Below are 17,496 nucleotides of genomic sequence, written 5' to 3'. Positions count from 1 at the left end.
GGCAGAGGAGGGGCATTTCTCCCCAAAGCAAAACCAAAAAAGATTCTGCCGTGCCCCTCCATTGGCGTTCAACAAGCAGCGTCATCTTGGGCCAATCGTTCCAGCACTGGGTAGTACACCGCTCTCGGCGAATCTTCGGAGGAACAGCTACTTCAGTGTCAAGGTCCCTCTAGGCCGGGGCCGACTAGGGATCCCGCCGTTTCGGCTGCTGTTGGCCGGCGCATTTCGCCAGTTCCCACCCTCCCGTCCATTGCTCCAAGGCTCCAATTCCACCAAACGGGACCGACCCCCTTTGATGTTCCAGCTCCAAGCTCACTGAATTGCGCCCAGCGTCTCCACCGAAGCTAGAACCTCACCGAGGCGAGTTGTACACTTTGCATTCGACCGGCACCCACCCGCCGCGCAATTTAGTAAATGAAGCCGCGACGGATCATGTAATTTAAAAGTCCAAATTGGAGGAGCCGTTCAAGATGGAGCGGCCTTTTTCAACCTCCAAAGTCACAGGTAAGCTCTGCGCGTCTCATGATCCATTGTTATCTCGTTGGCCTACTCGTACCTTGACTGAGCTTCCCCCCAACTGACCAAGCATGCTATTCGCAGTCGAGTACTTCGATCCCCACGACGTCTACAAGCTCGTCACCCCGGGCCTCATTCCACGACTCCCTCTTCGAAATCTCCACTGGCAGTCGCATGCTGGACCTTTGCGCTCGATCGATACCCTCCACGTAGAGCTCACACCCGCTGGCGGAGACCCAGCTGCCCCAATCTCGCCAACCATCTCCCCTTCGCTTCGCCGGTCAGTCAGCGCCGGCGCAAAGGACGATGGCTTTCAAACGCAGTCCATTGGAGGCAAAAGCACGTCTTCAGATATTTCCGATACCCCAACGATAGCGGCGCGACAGCCTGGCAAGGAACGGCGCCACCAAATTCCGGGCCTGAGGCGGACCCCTTACCTCAAAGTCCTGCTCATTCGATGCGACGACAGCGATACCTACAAGTCCCAAACAAGGGCAGAAATCAGAGAATGGATCAAGAAGAACACGCCGCCTTCGCAGTCTACCCGGAAGCTGAACACACAAGAGAACCATGATGCCTTTGAGTTCCTGATTATTCACGTCGTGATACCCAATACTTTTGCGGCAAATCAACCTAGGGTCAGCGGAAAGGGCCTCGATGCTGCCGAGAAAGCAAGATCGTCAAGATGGGGTTCCGGATCCTCCACGTTACTAGAGAAGCTTCGGTCCGACTTCAACAGCTCCAGCAAGGGCGCGATCGATCGTGTGGCCCAGATCCGTATCGGCATCAATGACGTTCCATACGATGTACTGCCTCGAGTTGTTCCTGCTACTCCAACCGGTTATACCGAGTCGCGTCAGGATGCCGAAAACGCATGGGATGACCTCATTGGCAAATTCAAGGAGCTGATTCTGTCATCCTTTGACATGAGGGTGTCCCAGTACGAGGAAGACATCAAGGAGAAGGATGCTCAGCGGGCTCTACCGGGTTGGAACTTCTGTACCTTTTTCATACTCAAGGAGGGTCTCGCGCGTGGGTTCGAGAGTGTCGGTCTGGTAGAGGATGCCTTGGTTGGCTACGACGAGCTCAGTGTTGGTCTTGACACAGTCATTCAAGAACAGGCCACATCCGGAGATCCCCAGACACACGGGGGCTCTCTGTTGAGCCACACGGAAGACCTTGTGAAGCGAGCTGAAGCTGCTGTTGCCGCATTGGGTGCTGAGGACGGATCTCTAGAGGATGACCAGCCTGTTGATCTCCAGGCCACGGATGCCTCCAAAGCCGACAAGTTCGACGATATCCCTATCAGCGCCACAAAGAAGCCGTACCGCGAAATGATAGTAGCCAACAATGTGTCAGTCTTTGACTTCCGCTGCTACATCTTTGCGAGACAGATATCGCTGCTGCTCCGCCTTGGCAACGCCTGGTCAACTAGGGAAGATCTCCTGGCAAAGCTTAGAGAGCAACAGGAGTCTGTCCTCCACGGCGTTGCACCGCAAGCGCCGCCCCCAAAGCAGACAGATGAAGCCGAAAACCTGTCCATGTTGGCTGAGATCTGCAGAAGGACCCTAGAGTTCGTACCGGCTGTCTCGCAAGTCATGAGAGCCGACATCTTGGCTGCATTGAAGAACAACCTTACCGAGGAAGAGTCCCCGATCCTCAACCCCATTCTTGCAGAGGCTATCGACAATCTTGTTGCATCATTCGCATTCTCCGTGGCGCAGCAGATTCTTGCTCAAACGTCGAGCAAAGCACTGCCCATCCCCCCATCGACTTTGACTCCCTCCGACGGCCATGAGCCAAAGTCATCAATTCCAGAGTTGAAAACCATGCTACACCCAGCTCGAAACTCGTCTCTGCGTGTGGGAACGGGTTCCAACACAAGTACTAGACCGCCGCCCAGTCCTGGAGTGTTTCCCGGGGGGACAGGCCCCAACCCCGATGACAACACAGCACCCAACGCTCAATTTCTCAAAGCTGGCCTAGAGGAACTCGCTGCGCGTCGTGCAGAACTCTATGCTCTGTCTAGGAACGTCCTCCAAGGCAGCGGAAAAAAACGAGGCTGGGATATTGGATGGACATCTGCGCCAGTACTAGGGGAAATGGATGGCAACGACTTTGAAGACATTGATCTCGACGGCGATGATCACGAGTCCCAGACAGACAACCCGGATCCGCTCTGCATAGGGCTGGCTGGTATTGAGAACGGCCTTCTACACACTGCCCTTGACAATCGGGACGACTTCTATCGCCTCTACGAAACACTCACGGACAAGGCCTTGCGTCATTACACCGTGGCCAACCACACTCATGCAGTCAAGACAAGCATGGCCGACCTCGCCGTGCTCAAGTATCACCTTGGCGAGTATGGCCCGGCCGCTTCATACTTCTACATGACTACCCCATTTTTCGGGGAGAACAGCTGGAGCCTGTTGGAGCTGTCTATGCTTGTCATGTATTCTCGATGTCTGAAAGAGCTTCAGCGCAAGGAAGAATTTGTCCGTGTGGGACTGAAGCTCTTGACGAAGGCCGCAGCCGCAGAAAATGAGAGGCTTCAACAGAAGAAGCCCTCGCTTGGAGCTCACTCGGAGGTTCAGTACCCCGAGCAAAGCGCCATCGCTGGGTTTCTCGATGAGGTATTGAGTGTAGCCAAGACCCTATCCAACGAGGTTAGGGTGCCTCTGGGGCATCTTTTCACACAAGTCGAAGTTGTCGGGCATCCAGCCTACCACACTGGCAAAGACTGCTTCTCTCTCACCATCAAACTAAGAAGCTTGCTCATAGATGACCTAAGCTTGGAGAAGGCCGCCATACGCTTGTCCAGGATGTCCGGAGGAACAAAGGAGCTTTGGTTATACACTTCCGAAGCGAACATTCTCAAGCCAGGGATCAACGAGTTGCGGCTTACCAGCACTGTAAGTGGTATGCTGGCGATATGAGAGAAATTTGAATTAACAGACGATAGACCAATGTCGCCGGTCACTACAGGATTGACCGGGCAGATTTGATTTGCAACAAAGTTGACTTACACTGGGAGCGAGATGTCAACCAAACACCTAGCAAGACGGCGCAGATCTTCCGTCTTCCCGACCTGGAACTTTATCGCCCTGCCGGCGGTTTAAGTTGTCGCTTAACGGCGGCAAGAGACATTCAACTGGACAAAAACAATTCACTCGACTTGGAACTCTCGACGGGATGGAACCCTATCAAGTCTTGTGAGCTTTCGGTCAAGCCATCGACTGGCGGCCTTCGAATTATTTCGACCGAAGCAACGTTCCTTGGACCTGCACTAGAATACGAGAAGCCTTTGGAGGCCGGACTTTTTCGCTTCGGAAGCACCTCCGCGTCGTCCGCCATTAAAATGCGTTTCCCGTACACCATCGAGCAGGATGTTCCCAGCATATCGGCTAGAGTCGAAATGACGTATACTACAGACGAGGGCACTTTCACCTACTCTAACGTGTTCTCAGTCCCCGTGGCACTCGCCTTAGGCGTTAATGTACAGGACGTTTTCAAGCACAACGCTTTATTCTCCCGCTTCAGCGTCTCCACAGCCTCGCTGAGCCCGCTCAGAGTGTTCAAAACACATCTGATCGACTCGGATGTCTTTGCTGCCCATTCTGCAGCTCCGCCAAACAAGTCCGTCATGGTGTTTCCGAAGCAGCCTGCCAGTTTGCTTTACAAGATAACACGTAAAGCTTCAGGCAACACCACACCCAAGACCCAGCGGACCCTGTATCTCAAGCTTCATTATAGCGTTGTCTTGGATGAGATAATTGTTTTTGTTGAAGACTCTCTGTCAAAGTTCATCGAAGAATCTCCTCTTTCCTCGTTCTCAGGCCTTTTGATCAACCGAGCACTTGCAGAGGTGCGGTCTAGCCTTTCGGCTTATGATTTGGAGCGAGCTGCTCTCCTCGGCGAGGTCTCTACGGCCTTCGTATTGCCTTTGCTGACAGAGAAGATCTTCAGAGGTCTGGGTACAGTCCCCGGCGGCAAAGAAGACGCCTCTAAAGCTCTGCGAGCATTCCTTCTTTCCTGGCAGTCAACGTATCCAAAGTTGACCATCAAAGGAATCGAGTCGACCAGTCGATCAATTCTCATCCCTGTCGACGTCCCCTCGATTCCCGTTTTCCACTCGGTCGACATTCAGTTTCCACCCGCCGACGAACAAGTCGCGGGTTCGGCCCTGGCCGTCAACCAGTTGCTGTCTGCCAATCTACGTTTACGCTGGACTCGCATCTGGGACACGGCTGTCAGTGATGGCAAAGGCATCAATAGGGACTACGAGTTCAGCTTTGATGTGACTGGTCCAGGTGATACATGGCTTATTGGCGGCCGGAAGCGCGGCAACTTCAAGAGTCTGGGAGTAGACAAGTCGGACGCCAAGTTTGGAGAATCCGAGTTGCATGTTCCCGTGCTCATCGTACCGCTGCGTGAAGGACGGTTGCCCTACCCCAACGTGGAGATTCGCGAGGTCAAGAAGGAGGAGAATGACGAGACAGCTGGTCATCATGAGATCGATTACCAAAACATTGGCGAGACAGTACGGGTCGTTGCTGACTTGCAGCGTGTGACGCTGAGTCTAGATGCCAGTGGTCCCAGTGGTGGTCCGTTGGTTCTCGAGAGCGAGCGGCGCGAGTTCCATCATCGTATTTTGCTGTGATGATGCGATAGATGTCTTTCTTCAGCCATTTACCTAGCTGTGTGTTATAGATAATGACGAATACTACGAGAGTAAGTTGAAGCCAATTCGCATTGGGTTCAATCAATAGTGAGCTCAGATAATGTTCATGACCATGCCGGCAGGCGTGCTGCCGCTCTTCTCGGGGTTGCCGTTCTCCCCCTATGAGCTAGCGGCAACTTCACGTTGCCCGACGAATCCATGTGACTGCCCGCTCGTTCCACTTTGAGGCTCCGCGATGGCTACCAAGCCAATAAGTGTTTGCAAGCGACCAACATATCCACTTCGAGTCCAGGACAGGAAGGTACTTGAGCTGTGCCTCAGTCCTCGTGACCAATCGGGCGTTGCTCCCCGCTACGCCGTAATTCAGTCATTCAACAAGGCCTCATCCGTCACCACGGAAGTGGTCGGCCCTCTACTCACTGTGCCAATGCACCTTGGCAACTAGAAGATCCATTTATAAATATCAGCTACACAACGCCTCTGGAGAGAGACTGCATATTTTCAACTTGAGTCTACAGCAGATCAATCCAATAACCACTTGGCGACAAGAAAACACGATTTGTGCCAGAATTTCGCTCCAAGACTGTCGATCGATTGTCCTTTGCTCAGCGCGATCATATTAAGACTGCCTTTCCCTCACACGTACGCGGAACGAATCTCCTGTCACCAGATCAGTCCAATCGAGAGCTGTCTACAACCATCCTCTCTGGAGCACAAGCGTTCAGATCAACATGTCTGATCAACTCAGCAAAACCGAGAGTCAAACGCCGCTTGTAAAGCACGAAACTTCCAAGTCCAAGCCAACATCTACGCCAAAGAAAAGATCACTCTATCAACGCATGCAAGACCGAAACCGAGTTGAGATTTCAGAGGAGGAGTTGCAAAAGTACACGGGAATGAGCAAGGCGGGTCTGCAGGATTGGGCCAAGGACCGCCCAGGTGTTGGAGCAAAGACACTCGCTAACACGGGGAAGAAATTTGAGTCTTGGGAATCTATGCGTGTCACTACAGGGATTATGTGAAGTTAATGATTTGCATTGGATGGGTTTGAGGATAGAATAACTGAGCTGCAGATTCATCATTCTGAAGACTGTCAACCAAATATACTAAGTGAACACGTAACAATTGGTATGAAGTTCGATTTAAAGCCAACGGTGGAAACACATATTTTGAGATGGGCTTACAATACTCCTAATGCCGAGTGTAGTCACCTAAGGTAGCATCACGTGGCAAAAAGGGTTCCAGACATAACCTTTCACATTGAAGTTTGGATCCATCACCCCGATGACTAGGGTACGACAATGGCACAAAGACCTTTCAAGCTATACGACGAAGTTGCAATTAGCCTTGGGCTAAGAATCACTCATGTTCACTTGATGGGAAATGTTACTTGTGGAAATGAAAATGGGCCAGAGATACTGGAAAAGTTCGCCAGCTGAATAATCGTTTCGATAGCATATCTGAGGCCTAACATCAAATCATAACAAGTCTAGATAGTATATTAAGATATAAAGCAAAAGAAGCCAGATTTTGTGATGTCTTTTTGCAGGATATATTGCCAGCTCAACAAATAATGAGTTAATGTAAATGTGCGAGTAGCGTTCAACCGAGTTATCATTGCTATCGCGGATTACGTCCCTGGAGGTTGAGTCGGAAGTCAATAGCCTTGCAAATGTCCTAGTCAACTCAATCCGAGATGTCGCTTGAAAACGAATTTGGCGCTATTCTCTGTACCTGCTTCATTTCAAGCAATGCACCCAACGAAATTGATGGAACCACAGCCTGGTTATTCACGGGAGTAAAACGATCACGCATTCACATGGGTAAAGTAAATTGACGAAAGGTAAAGCAACGAATGGGATCCCAATTTCTACAAACAAAAAGCAAAACAAATTCGAACCGTGTACAATCTACTGTTACATGAGATAGCGAGCTTCCTGTGACCGACCTCTTCCTTAGCCGACGAGGGTCTGGCACTCGGCCTCAGCCTTGTTCAGCTCTCCAATAGCCGCGGCCTCGCAGCCAGCAAATCCGACAACATCGAGGAAGATTCCGAGAGGGCCGCTAACGGCAGCAAGACCCAGCGCGGCAGCACCGCAGACCGCAATCTCTCCCACAGCAGCCGTAACGGCGCCAGTCTAGCATTGGCTGCAGAGAGTGCCGCAGTTCATCTAACTGAGGCGGCGACCCCTGCCACCGCCGGTCTCGATAGCCTCCATCGCAGCATTGCGAGCTCCCTAAAGTCTGTCCTGGGACTGCTTGAGCCTAGGGTCCTGGCGGGCGATGAACTGGCTAGCGCCCTCGTGGTTGGTAATGGGGCTGGGAGCAGCCATGCCGGTGGCGGCAAGGAGAGTGACGAGAATGGCAGAGGCGTGCATCTTGATAGTTTTTTGGTTGTTGGTGTTGGTGTTGGTGTTGTGAGTTGAAAGACGGTTGGTTTTAAATGAGTGTAGATACTGATTGTTTGAAGGAATGAGCTGAATAGTGTTGTAGTGTGGAATAATTGTGATGAAGAGAGAAGTATGTACCCTTAACGGGGGAATAACTTGATCCTTTATACTTTCTGAGTCTACCTCATTCTAGTGTCTCTTCGTCTTTGGGACTCTGAGGCGATTACCTCCGGATGATCCAATTGCCTGTACAAGATCTCTCGCACGTTATCCCGTCAATATCTCAAGACGTAGCGACACGGCAAGACCGATTCGTATGCTATATGCATCACTCTGTATAGTGCTTAGTGATCTATAAGTCTTGGCTGCGACGAAAGATGAACTTTCTCAAAGGAGGCAGAGTTCAGAAGAAGCAGAAGTGGCTACATCGAACCAGAATTGGCTGCATCAGATTCTGGATCAGGCCTAGTTCTAGTTCTTGGCGAGGAAGGTCGTGTATTTTGCAGTATCATTGTCCTGCCAAGGCATGTTCAAACTGTTAGATCAGTGTTTCCGGGGTCCCCGGTACTATCAGTAGGACACACAACGATAGAAGCGGCTATTAAAGTTAGGAATAAGAGTCTGGAGTGCAGATGCCGTGCGGTTTAGTACATGTGGATAGTACATGTATTCTCCCGGTAACCGGTGCAGTGAATAAGCCCTCTTACGGGCCGTGCTTGCGCTAGCTCGTTAAAGTACATGTAGGTTTAAGCTTGACGGGGAACTACAGTTTCCGATTTATCATAGATGAGATCCGCTGATGTGGACGGGACCATCAGGCGAGCCTTGACGTTAGCGGCCCGATAAGGCCATAATACCCCGGCCGGTAAGGGTTCTGGCACGAGGCAAAAATGGGTGGTTGAAGAGTCATTTCCCCGTCCATGTCACTGTCTGTGCAGCGGCGTTTGGATTGATACACTATAAATAGCCTTCCACTGTAATGGATCTTGTCACATGTGGGAGAGGCCATAACCTATACTGACAGATAGCCATGAGCTACATGCAGGTTCGTTATCCTGCCGTTCGGCCTAGATTTTGTGTTGATTCGGGGTCATCCAAATCCAAGGCGCCGGCTGAAAGTGTATAAGTTCATCGCAACCTGTCGCATGATCGGCGACGGGAATCATGCCAAGTATTGGGATCCTTGACGAACTACAGATGCCAAGGATATGCTCGCTTTTATCCCGGTCATTGGCCGACAGTTAATGTACTCCGTAGTTCTGCAAGTATAACATCCGCACGTCACATACAACATCGCTAGACAATACATATTAATATTCTCGTTCAGGATTTTAGTCGCGACGGCCCACAAGTATCAACGGCTTTATCTTTCGTAACGTACATTCAACCAATAAGTAAGCAATGCGCACCGGCAGCCTCTCAGCACTTCACCGGCGTTCAATTGCCGCTGTACAGAAGTAACGGTCACGCGAGTCGGTTAGATAGTTCGTGTGACCAAAGCAGTCTTCCATTCGCAAAAGTCACAACCGCACCTTAGTCATGAGTCAAAAGAGTTGAGACAACCTCTAGACTGGCAAGGTTGATCATTGATGTCTGCAGGAAAGCGAGCTTTTGACTCACGCGCTAAATCACACTGGACTCGTTCTAGACGTGAGGGCCCCTGACAATCTGCACATGCCCGGTATCAACATACTGCCCTAGAGCCTGTTCAATCCCCAGCAGGGATGTCATCGCCTTTGCCATTGTGTTTGAGAACACGGTCAGGGTCCAGGTATGTAAAGTTACGATGGATTTGGAGCCTTATTGAGGGCTCTGCCCTATGGGCCTCGACAAGTGTTGAGTGTACTCGGCCATGGAGGGGATTGTGGCCGCTTCTCAAGCGGTTGCGAGACTAATTCCCATTGCGGGAGTCTGGTAAGATGGTTTGGGGCTCGGCTTGGTCAAGGATATCATGAGGTTAATCAGATTGATGGCCTATCGTGCCAGGTGGAGGCTGCAGCGACCATTTTATGAACAGTTGCCAATCGAGCTTTTGTATGTGCACTAGCGTCGCGGCTTCAACTAACTTGAAGTCATACTTTCCAAGGTAGGCTTTTGCTTGCGAGACTCAAGATACTAGCCCATACAAGGGCATAATTTTTAGGACCAAACGGAAAATGGATTCGCTCACTTCCGTGCATGTACCGAGAGCCTGTTGCCAAAACTCTCGGCGTATTGACTATCACTCTAAAAAGTATACATGGGCCAAACTCTGTAAAAGGTGGTATAACGCCCATGGATCTAGGTGCAAGACTCAAAGACTTTTGATCTTGGCGAAGAAGGCCACTTCGTGATATTAGGGCGGGGGGCTAACCATTGAGTCCGGCTAGCGGGCAGGTCAGTCTAGATTAGAAATATCTTCATGTAATAATGCATACAACTCTTGGCGAATGATGATAATTAGAGGGGAAGGTTGCCATACCTCCTATTCGCTTTAATCATAACAAGAGGAATCGCTATTCTAACTCTATTAAGTGGATAAATTATAATGTTTTGAGCACTGGCGGCTTGGATGTAGCTTGTGAGATCCATGTTGCTAGGTTTGCTAGATACCCGATTCCGGTTGTGGAAGTCACCTGACACATAGGGAACAATTAGTATGGGATAGGAAAAATCGGCTTTATTAGATTTGGCCTAAATTCAATCATCTTATCTTGATTCAGGGGCTTGAGTAGCACGCGACAACATTTGAATGATTTCAGTCAATGGCATTTGACCAAAATTAAAGCCGATTGTAGGTGAAGGGAGCCTAGGGGACTTCCACTGATTCCCGCAGTGGATTCAGTCTCTTGTACTTGACGTGAACCACTGACTTGGATCTCGAAGGCAACCGGAATTTACGGGCCACCTGCTAATGCCACTCCCTTCTCCTTGCGCTGCAGTCTAACGCCGATTTATCTTGACTAATCACACTTCAGAGGAAGTTGCAAATACCGATATTATGTCTTTGGTGTGAAGATCTTGTGCTGCTGCTTAATACGCACAAGGGGCTCTGGTACATCTGCTCAAGGAAGTCCTTTGTATAGATGTGTGTCCTAAACAGAACGAACTGACCTCGGCGACATTTGCCAACTTTGAAGGTAGAATAACATAAGATAAGCCTATATAATTCATCATCTTACAAAACACATTATGAGTTCCATCCATTCACTGGTGTCAAGTGGCGTAGGCCTTACGCCATCGTCGGTAAGCCAGTCTGTGCCTGGCTCGCAGATAACAATGGACCCTTGAGCATTTCAGTTTTCAGCTCACTCCATTCTTTCGTGGAAAGAAGTATCTATTCTCCACAATCCCCTGTGTAGGAGAAAGCATAGCAGATAGGATTCACTCGTGACCGGCCTGAGATGAACCATCCCGCAGTATCAAGTGCTTTGAGCTCTGCGTGGGTCTGAGCGTGGAGGATGAAGTTTTGAAGCTCAAGAACTCGGTCGCAGGAGGAGCGAATTTCAGGAGCTGTAAAGTTGTGTTGTTGGAGTACAGTCCGTGCTACCTCACGGATGATGACGGGTCTAGGGCATACTCCCAAGGATGATTGTGTCGTGGTGAGATGACCCTCGAGGGCGTTGACGAGCGTTGTTTTACCGGTACCAGGGGGATTGGCGAAGCCGCTAGTACGTGGCGTTGATCAAGCGAGGAACCGCTGTTGCCAGTCCCCCGCTTCCATGGTGGCAGATCAAAGTCTATATCAAACGTGGGAAAGTGTTTGATTTACCCGTCTCCGGGCGTTGTGTCGTCATTGCCTGTTATCCATTGGAGTGGGAGAGTCCGGCTTCTATTGGCCGAAGTTTGCCTTTTGGTCAAGAGGGGGAGACAGCTATCCCGCGAGCAATTTCTTCCGGTCACCAAACAACATGGCGTCACACTCCCTGAAAGCGTACGACCAGATTTTATAAGATTCAATATCTCTTGACAATGTAGAGTGCAACTATCATGCTTCCTTACTACCATCGCCCTCTTAAATCAATGAGGCTCGCTTGGTCAACTCGGCACGGTGGCGCTAACAGCTGAGGGCTGTGTTCACCGGCTTGACCCTCGCCTCCTGACAGAATCTCCGAGTCGCGCAATCTCTCAATTTTCGTGCAATCAATTTATTATCATATAGTTTGCCGGCTTCCGTTCATCAAACAATCTGTCTACCACCTCCATAGGCACCCAGCCTACCATTTACCGAGAATGCGCTAAGTACATACTCAGGCTCCTGCGTGCAGGCTTGTCTATCAATGGCACAGCATAACACTTCTACGGCCACAGCAACAGCCAGATCAAGTCACGCGCATGCCTCTTGCTGGCTGCCATAAAGGTGGAAATCTCAAAAACCGTGGGTGCCATGGGCGACTTCGCTAACATGAGGACAGTGCAGAAGAAGGCGAAGAGAATCGGTCTGCTATTCTCAACGGCACGGACTACACCATCCGTTGAACCGAGGCGGTATGAAGATATTTCCGACGTCGAAACGGCACATTACATTTTTACAGATGGCTGCGGGCTAATATTTCCGCATCTCTCCCAGGAGCTGGCAAGAAGAATTCGTATTGTCTCCAGGACTGTTCGATACACTCCGTCCGTCTTCTAGATCAGATACCATGGGTACAAAGGGGTCACAACATTGGATCCGACGATGAAGCGAGATGGTAGATCGCTGAGATTGCGCAAGTCCATGAAGAAGTTCAGTGGCGGACACAACGAAAGCTTTTCGGTTGTCGAGTAATTAATGGTCTGTCGGTCATCTTTGCCAATCGATGATCTCTTTTCTACCCAAAACATCACGAATATCAATAGCTAAGATACTTAGCAGTCTTACGGATTCGACTATCTGAATGACGAAGTGATTTTTTTGCTGCATTCTTTTGGCGCCACATCCGAGGTCTTGATGCAGAAACAGCGAGAACATGTTGACTTGCTTGCGAGCGCTACCTCCGATTTGATATCAGGCCTAGCATCGCGGCACTAGTCAACTCTGAGCACTCTAAACTACCTGTCAAAGATCGCGGCAGTGAGCAGCGTTGCCACATTGTCATTCCAAAATTACGTCTGTTATTTGGCGTTGGAGATGCTTGGGGCGTCCTGAAGGAGGGAGAGTGCCAAGTTCGAGTTACTATGGATCGAGATGGGCTACCCGTAACACTGACGGGAACGGAAGTAATTGTTACAAGAAATCCCTGTCTGCATCCTGGCGACTTGCAGAAGTTTCAGCTGGTTCAAAGGCCAGAGTTTCCTCACCTTGTCCACTATATTGTTTTGTCATCCAAAGAAAAACAGCCGGCTGCTGACCACACGTATGGCGGCGACTTGAACGGCGACATCTGTGGGTTGATCCCTTCAAGCTTTTGCTACTATTGCGAGCTAACGATAGACGACGTCCAGTTTTCGTATCGTGCGATGAAGATATACTGGGCTGTTGCGCCCCGGCATCGATGCCGACAAAAGAGAGATGTTTCTATCCATTTTCCCTTGGCCGATGGTAGAGAATTCCGATCGACATAGCCATGATTATCGCTCGAGAACAGGGATTCGACACTATCACCGCATGGCCTTTGTTGATTGTGCCACCCCGGAGGAACTGGGCCAGAAGTCAAAGTGCAACAAAGGCCAAGCTGCACTGTGTGGCAAAGTGTGCGATCTTCTTGATCAAGGATTTCCGGGTCCAGATGCATTATCGTCAGCTGCCGGAGAGGTACCGAGGCATTTCATCTAAATCTTGACGCCTTGTAGCCGCCAAGCCGACCTCCTCAAGCGAACGCCCTCTGGCCACAAGGGACTTGTTGAGGTTTGCAGTATCGACGGGTTTCAGAGGAGGCAGGCCGGTATCGTCGCGTTCGTTACGGTACGGTGCAACTCAGACTGCGAGATTGTGTTCCTCAAGGATATGAGGAGGCTAAATGTCGCTTTGACTAGAGCGAAGACGGGGTTGATCCATTTTGGGCATAAACCAACGCTCACAACTGTGAATGCAGGCGACGAAAGCACAGCCATGTGGAAAAGGTTAATTTCCGGATTGAAGGCCGTCAGATTAGATCATTAAGCATACGGTATTAATTCAACACCGATGAAATTACTATATACGACAACATTTCCATTGCTTTTGGTGACCAGCGACAACACCCTAGCTACCTTCATGTTGTGCACATTCCAAGACCTTCACTTTACTGCTCGGGAATGCTACCACATATCACTTTCTATATCCACAAATACTTATAGTGATCCACAACAACGCTAGGCTCTCAATTATCTTTGTTCCCGGTGCCTTAATGCTTCGTAGTTTCGGGGTCTCACCGTCTCATGGTCCTTCGCGAATATTATGTATCCGTTGTCGGCCTGTTGAGGACACGAACTTGCAAAGCAAATCGAATCACAATCTTAACAATGTTATTGGGGTAGGGTAATTACTAGGCATTGCCAACTTCAGCCCTGAGACTTCGATTGTGGCTAAGGGAAGGAAAGTTGTATGATACACACATCGATATGCAGGCACAGGGCGAGAGAAAATTCACAATCAGGATGCTGATGGGGTATTGCGCCAATCCTACTGATACATTCAAATACTGAACAGTCCTGCTCATGTCTCGATGATAGTTCTTGGATCACTGTTCAATGGCGAGAGCCTAATCGTTCGCAGTTGGGTGGGCCTTATGCATTGTCTTAATGTACGGATACCGGGGCTTTTATGCACGCGGGGTTCGGCTTTTTCCCTTTTTGGGACCAGGTGGATTTTGTTATTTTTGTTACTTGTCTCTTCTTTTCTGTCTGCGAAGAACTCTATTTTCTCGTAGCACGCCCACGTCTCTACCCAGACAAAGTTTGGCTTTACAAGTGGAATCAACTGCTGCCAAGATCATCAGACGACATTTCAGAATTTCTTTACCCATTGCAAAACCCTGCCATGACCAGACTGCCCAGTCCACGTGATGTGGAAACCACCATCAATTACTATCGAGATCCCGGCGATGGAAGCGAGCATGCACCAAGCATTGCGGGAAAGCGAAGCACGTTCACCCAGCCATCAGTCAATTTTCCCACGGTTGTTCACGATATCACTGGGGATGAAAGCAGCTTCACTCTCGACAGCCATGGATTTCAGCTCTATCGCCACACTAGCCAATTAGTGGACTTTACAAGTGATCAACGAATAAAAGACGTTTATTACCCCGAGATCGAAAAGCTTCTATCGCTAGTGTGAGTCTTCCTTTTAGGCCCTGGCAAGCGGGTTAGTCCCTAATAAAACCTAGCACCGGTGCCTCACGCTTGCACATTTTCGACCACACCATTCGGAGACCGAATCCCTCAGCCGCGCACTCTGATGACGAACGCCGACCAGTGAAAAGAGCTCACATCGACCAGTCAGAGTGGGGGGCTATGAACCAAGTCAAACGTCACTTAGGCGAAGAAGCGTCTCGACTATTGCAATCACGATTTCAGGTTATCAACGTTTGGCGCCCAATCAAGACGATCTACAAAGATCCTCTCGCGGTTTGCGACTCTCATTCGGTGTTGGACACAGACATCTTGCCAGTCAAGCTCATTTACCCGGACTGGGTAGGCGAACCATGTACAATTCTTCCCAACAGCAGGCATCGCTGGTACTATAAAAGCTTTCAAACACCAGAAGAGGTGATGCTTATCAAGTGTTATGACTGGAAGGCGGATGGGCGCGCTCGCAGGGTTCCGCACGCCGCATTTACGGATGCGGGAATGGTTGACAAAGACCCAAGACAGAGTATCGAGGTCAGAGTGCTTGTTTTCCATGAGGAAGACGTGAGTCAAGTCTAAATAAGTAGATTCCCGTTCTATTTCATCGTTCTTGAAGTTCCCGCCTCATTTGACCTGTTTCGCTTCCGTCGACCTGGCAATCAGGGCAACGAGAGCCTTCGTCGGTGAACGCAGATGAGTCGGAAAATCCCAACGTCCTTGTGTGCTAAAAATTACAAGCGGCTGATGCATCGAGTTACGTTACAATATTGATATTCCCCAAACATTGAAGACGCTAGTCATGTACCAAGCAAGGCTCTTCGCGCTAATGAGATTCAGTTGTCGTATTTGGTGCTTGCATCGATATGTTAGCAAGCATGTGAATATCTCAAATTTGTTGGCGCCACAGATGGTGCATCAAGAATCAGACCAACTGCCGTACCGGTAATTTCGCTCCCGCAGAGCCCAATACCTGTACTGATGTTCAACCAGATACACCCTTGGTCGCATAACTTATTGATGCCCAATAGAGTTCACTTACACTACTAAGGACCCGAGGTCTTGACGAATGGTGGCTCGAGCATTCGACGGCCGGGATTCGCCCGAAGTAGTAACCCGCCGAAAGCCTTCCATGAGCATTGTGCTTTTTACTGTAGCCTCGTGATTCGTTTCCGACGTTGTGTCCGTCTTCTGTCTCATTCTTCTGGCTTTCAATCTATTCAGTCTGGCTACGATTTACAGCACTTCCTTTATTTCAAAATGCCGAATCCTGAGTCGCTGCCTGACAGGGTTGCTGAGGAGAATGCTCCTTTGCGCGTCATCTCCCTCCAGCAGCTCATCGATGGAGATGAGGCGTGCCGCGAGCACTTGTTGAAAGCATGTGCCGATCTCGGATTTTTCTACCTTGACTGTCGAGAAGTTGCTTCTGGCCAGGTCATGGCAAATGTGCAATCCATGTATGACCTAGCCACAAGCTTCTATGACCTACCACAAGATGAAAAAATGGCGTGGCTTGTGGATCGGGATCACGACGAGCACTTAGTCATGGGGTCAGTTCGATCTCCTACCAATACACTGCGTTTTTAGGTCTGACGATGGATTGCCTTCTGCTGCAATAGGTACAAACCAGCGGGCCACGGCAACGGGCCAGTCGAAGGAAAGAAGGACGGATTCGAAGGGCTAATGGTGAGGCTCCATTCAAATTTCCAATGTCTCGTACTCCCATTTCTACAAGCAAAACCCTGACTTGAGAAGCTTTTCGAACATCCAATCTCGAAGATCAGCGACCCTTCGACCTTTCCAGGGCCTAGTGTGATCGCAACACAGCTTGACGTGTTGAAAAGCGCTACAGCAAAATTCCGAGAAATCAGTATTCTATTACTGTCTCGCCTTTCTGCCGCTTTGGGTATAGATGAAGAGCTTGCATACCAGCAATATCACCGCAAAAACGCCGTTTGCCCAACAGCCTTAGGTCTTCTTAAGTACACCCTCGCAGATGTTGAACCTGACAAAGTGGGCCAGATTGCTCATACTGATGCTGGAAGTCTCTCAATCGTCTTCACTGAGGTTGGTGGTCTCCAGGTGCTAAAGCCGAATGAAGATCAGTGGTACTACATTGCGCCCAAACCTGGGCATGCAGTTGTGAACGTCGGCGATGCGCTTCGCTTCATTTCTGGAGGAGTTCTAGAGTCCAGCTTGCACCGCATAATTCCCCACAAGGACGAAGTCACACGTCACAAGTACTCTATCGTTTACCTCTTACGACCTGAAATGGATGCCGAGTTTGTTGATACGGAAGGTGTTACTTGGAAGGGCCTCGAATGGACAAACAAGAAACATGCCGTGTTTCGTGCAACAGCTGAGGAGCAAGCCACGGGGACTTACTTGACTGGCAGAGACGGGTATGTTGGTTATTGGGATCCGGAGAAGGATCAGGAAAGTGAGACTATCATGGTTTAGTCAGGGACAAGATGAAATCGGTGCCTTATGCCCTTGCCTGTGTTCCTCGCTCAATGGCCAGGAAATACTACGATTTTTAGCATCATGAAGCGGTTTTTTTGTTGCTTATTGTAAGGGTAAACAAGCCTAGTTACCTTATCACCGCAATCCGTGGACGTATGCTTGAGTCACAGGTGACGGCGAAAGGCCAAGATTCTAAAATTTCGCTTTCCTGTTTTGCTC

General features: G+C 49.8%; 5 protein-coding genes across 5 annotated transcripts; all 5 read left to right on the top strand.

The window, feature by feature from the left end:
- Nucleotides 1-185: 185 nt before the first annotated feature.
- Nucleotides 186-5,292, top strand: BDZ83DRAFT_136278 (uncharacterized protein). Its single transcript, XM_060501253.1, has 3 exons — nucleotides 186-504; nucleotides 601-3,431; nucleotides 3,482-5,292. Exons 1-3 carry the CDS (start codon nucleotides 471-473, stop codon nucleotides 5,177-5,179), a joined length of 4,563 nt encoding a protein of 1,520 aa, XP_060368268.1. The 5' UTR covers nucleotides 186-470; the 3' UTR covers nucleotides 5,180-5,292.
- Nucleotides 5,293-6,896: 1,604 nt separating this feature from the next.
- Nucleotides 6,897-7,954, top strand: BDZ83DRAFT_728115 (uncharacterized protein; the record flags this gene model as incomplete). Its single annotated transcript, XM_060512798.1, has 2 exons — nucleotides 6,897-7,023; nucleotides 7,160-7,954. The coding sequence occupies 2 exons, from the start codon at nucleotides 6,897-6,899 to the stop codon at nucleotides 7,624-7,626; spliced, it is 594 nt and encodes a 197-aa protein (XP_060368267.1). The 3' UTR covers nucleotides 7,627-7,954.
- A 3,760-nt stretch (nucleotides 7,955-11,714) lies between these two features.
- On the top strand, nucleotides 11,715-12,386 carry BDZ83DRAFT_609507 (uncharacterized protein). Its single transcript, XM_060507537.1, has 2 exons — nucleotides 11,715-11,929; nucleotides 11,985-12,386. The coding sequence occupies exons 1-2, from the start codon at nucleotides 11,905-11,907 to the stop codon at nucleotides 12,200-12,202; spliced, it is 243 nt and encodes an 80-aa protein (XP_060368266.1). The 5' UTR covers nucleotides 11,715-11,904; the 3' UTR covers nucleotides 12,203-12,386.
- A 1,491-nt stretch (nucleotides 12,387-13,877) lies between these two features.
- BDZ83DRAFT_717114 (uncharacterized protein) lies at nucleotides 13,878-15,396 on the top strand (the record flags this gene model as incomplete). The annotated part of the gene is made up of 3 exons (XM_060511911.1): nucleotides 13,878-14,008; nucleotides 14,680-14,802; nucleotides 14,856-15,396. The coding sequence occupies 3 exons, from the start codon at nucleotides 13,878-13,880 to the stop codon at nucleotides 15,394-15,396; spliced, it is 795 nt and encodes a 264-aa protein (XP_060368265.1).
- Nucleotides 15,397-15,955: 559 nt separating this feature from the next.
- On the top strand, nucleotides 15,956-17,339 carry BDZ83DRAFT_136237 (gibberellin 20-oxidase). Its single transcript, XM_060501252.1, has 3 exons — nucleotides 15,956-16,364; nucleotides 16,434-16,500; nucleotides 16,570-17,339. The coding sequence occupies exons 1-3, from the start codon at nucleotides 16,075-16,077 to the stop codon at nucleotides 17,272-17,274; spliced, it is 1,062 nt and encodes a 353-aa protein (XP_060368264.1). The 5' UTR covers nucleotides 15,956-16,074; the 3' UTR covers nucleotides 17,275-17,339.
- The last annotated feature ends 157 nt before the right edge of the window (nucleotides 17,340-17,496 follow it).

The sequence above is a fragment of the Colletotrichum acutatum genome (assembly GCF_030867785.1).
Source record: "Colletotrichum acutatum strain CBS 112980 chromosome Unknown BDZ83scaffold_18, whole genome shotgun sequence".
Lineage (NCBI taxonomy): Eukaryota > Fungi > Ascomycota > Sordariomycetes > Glomerellales > Glomerellaceae > Colletotrichum > Colletotrichum acutatum.
The sequence above is the reverse complement of the archived record's forward strand: the minus strand, read 5'-3'. Positions and strand labels throughout refer to the sequence as shown.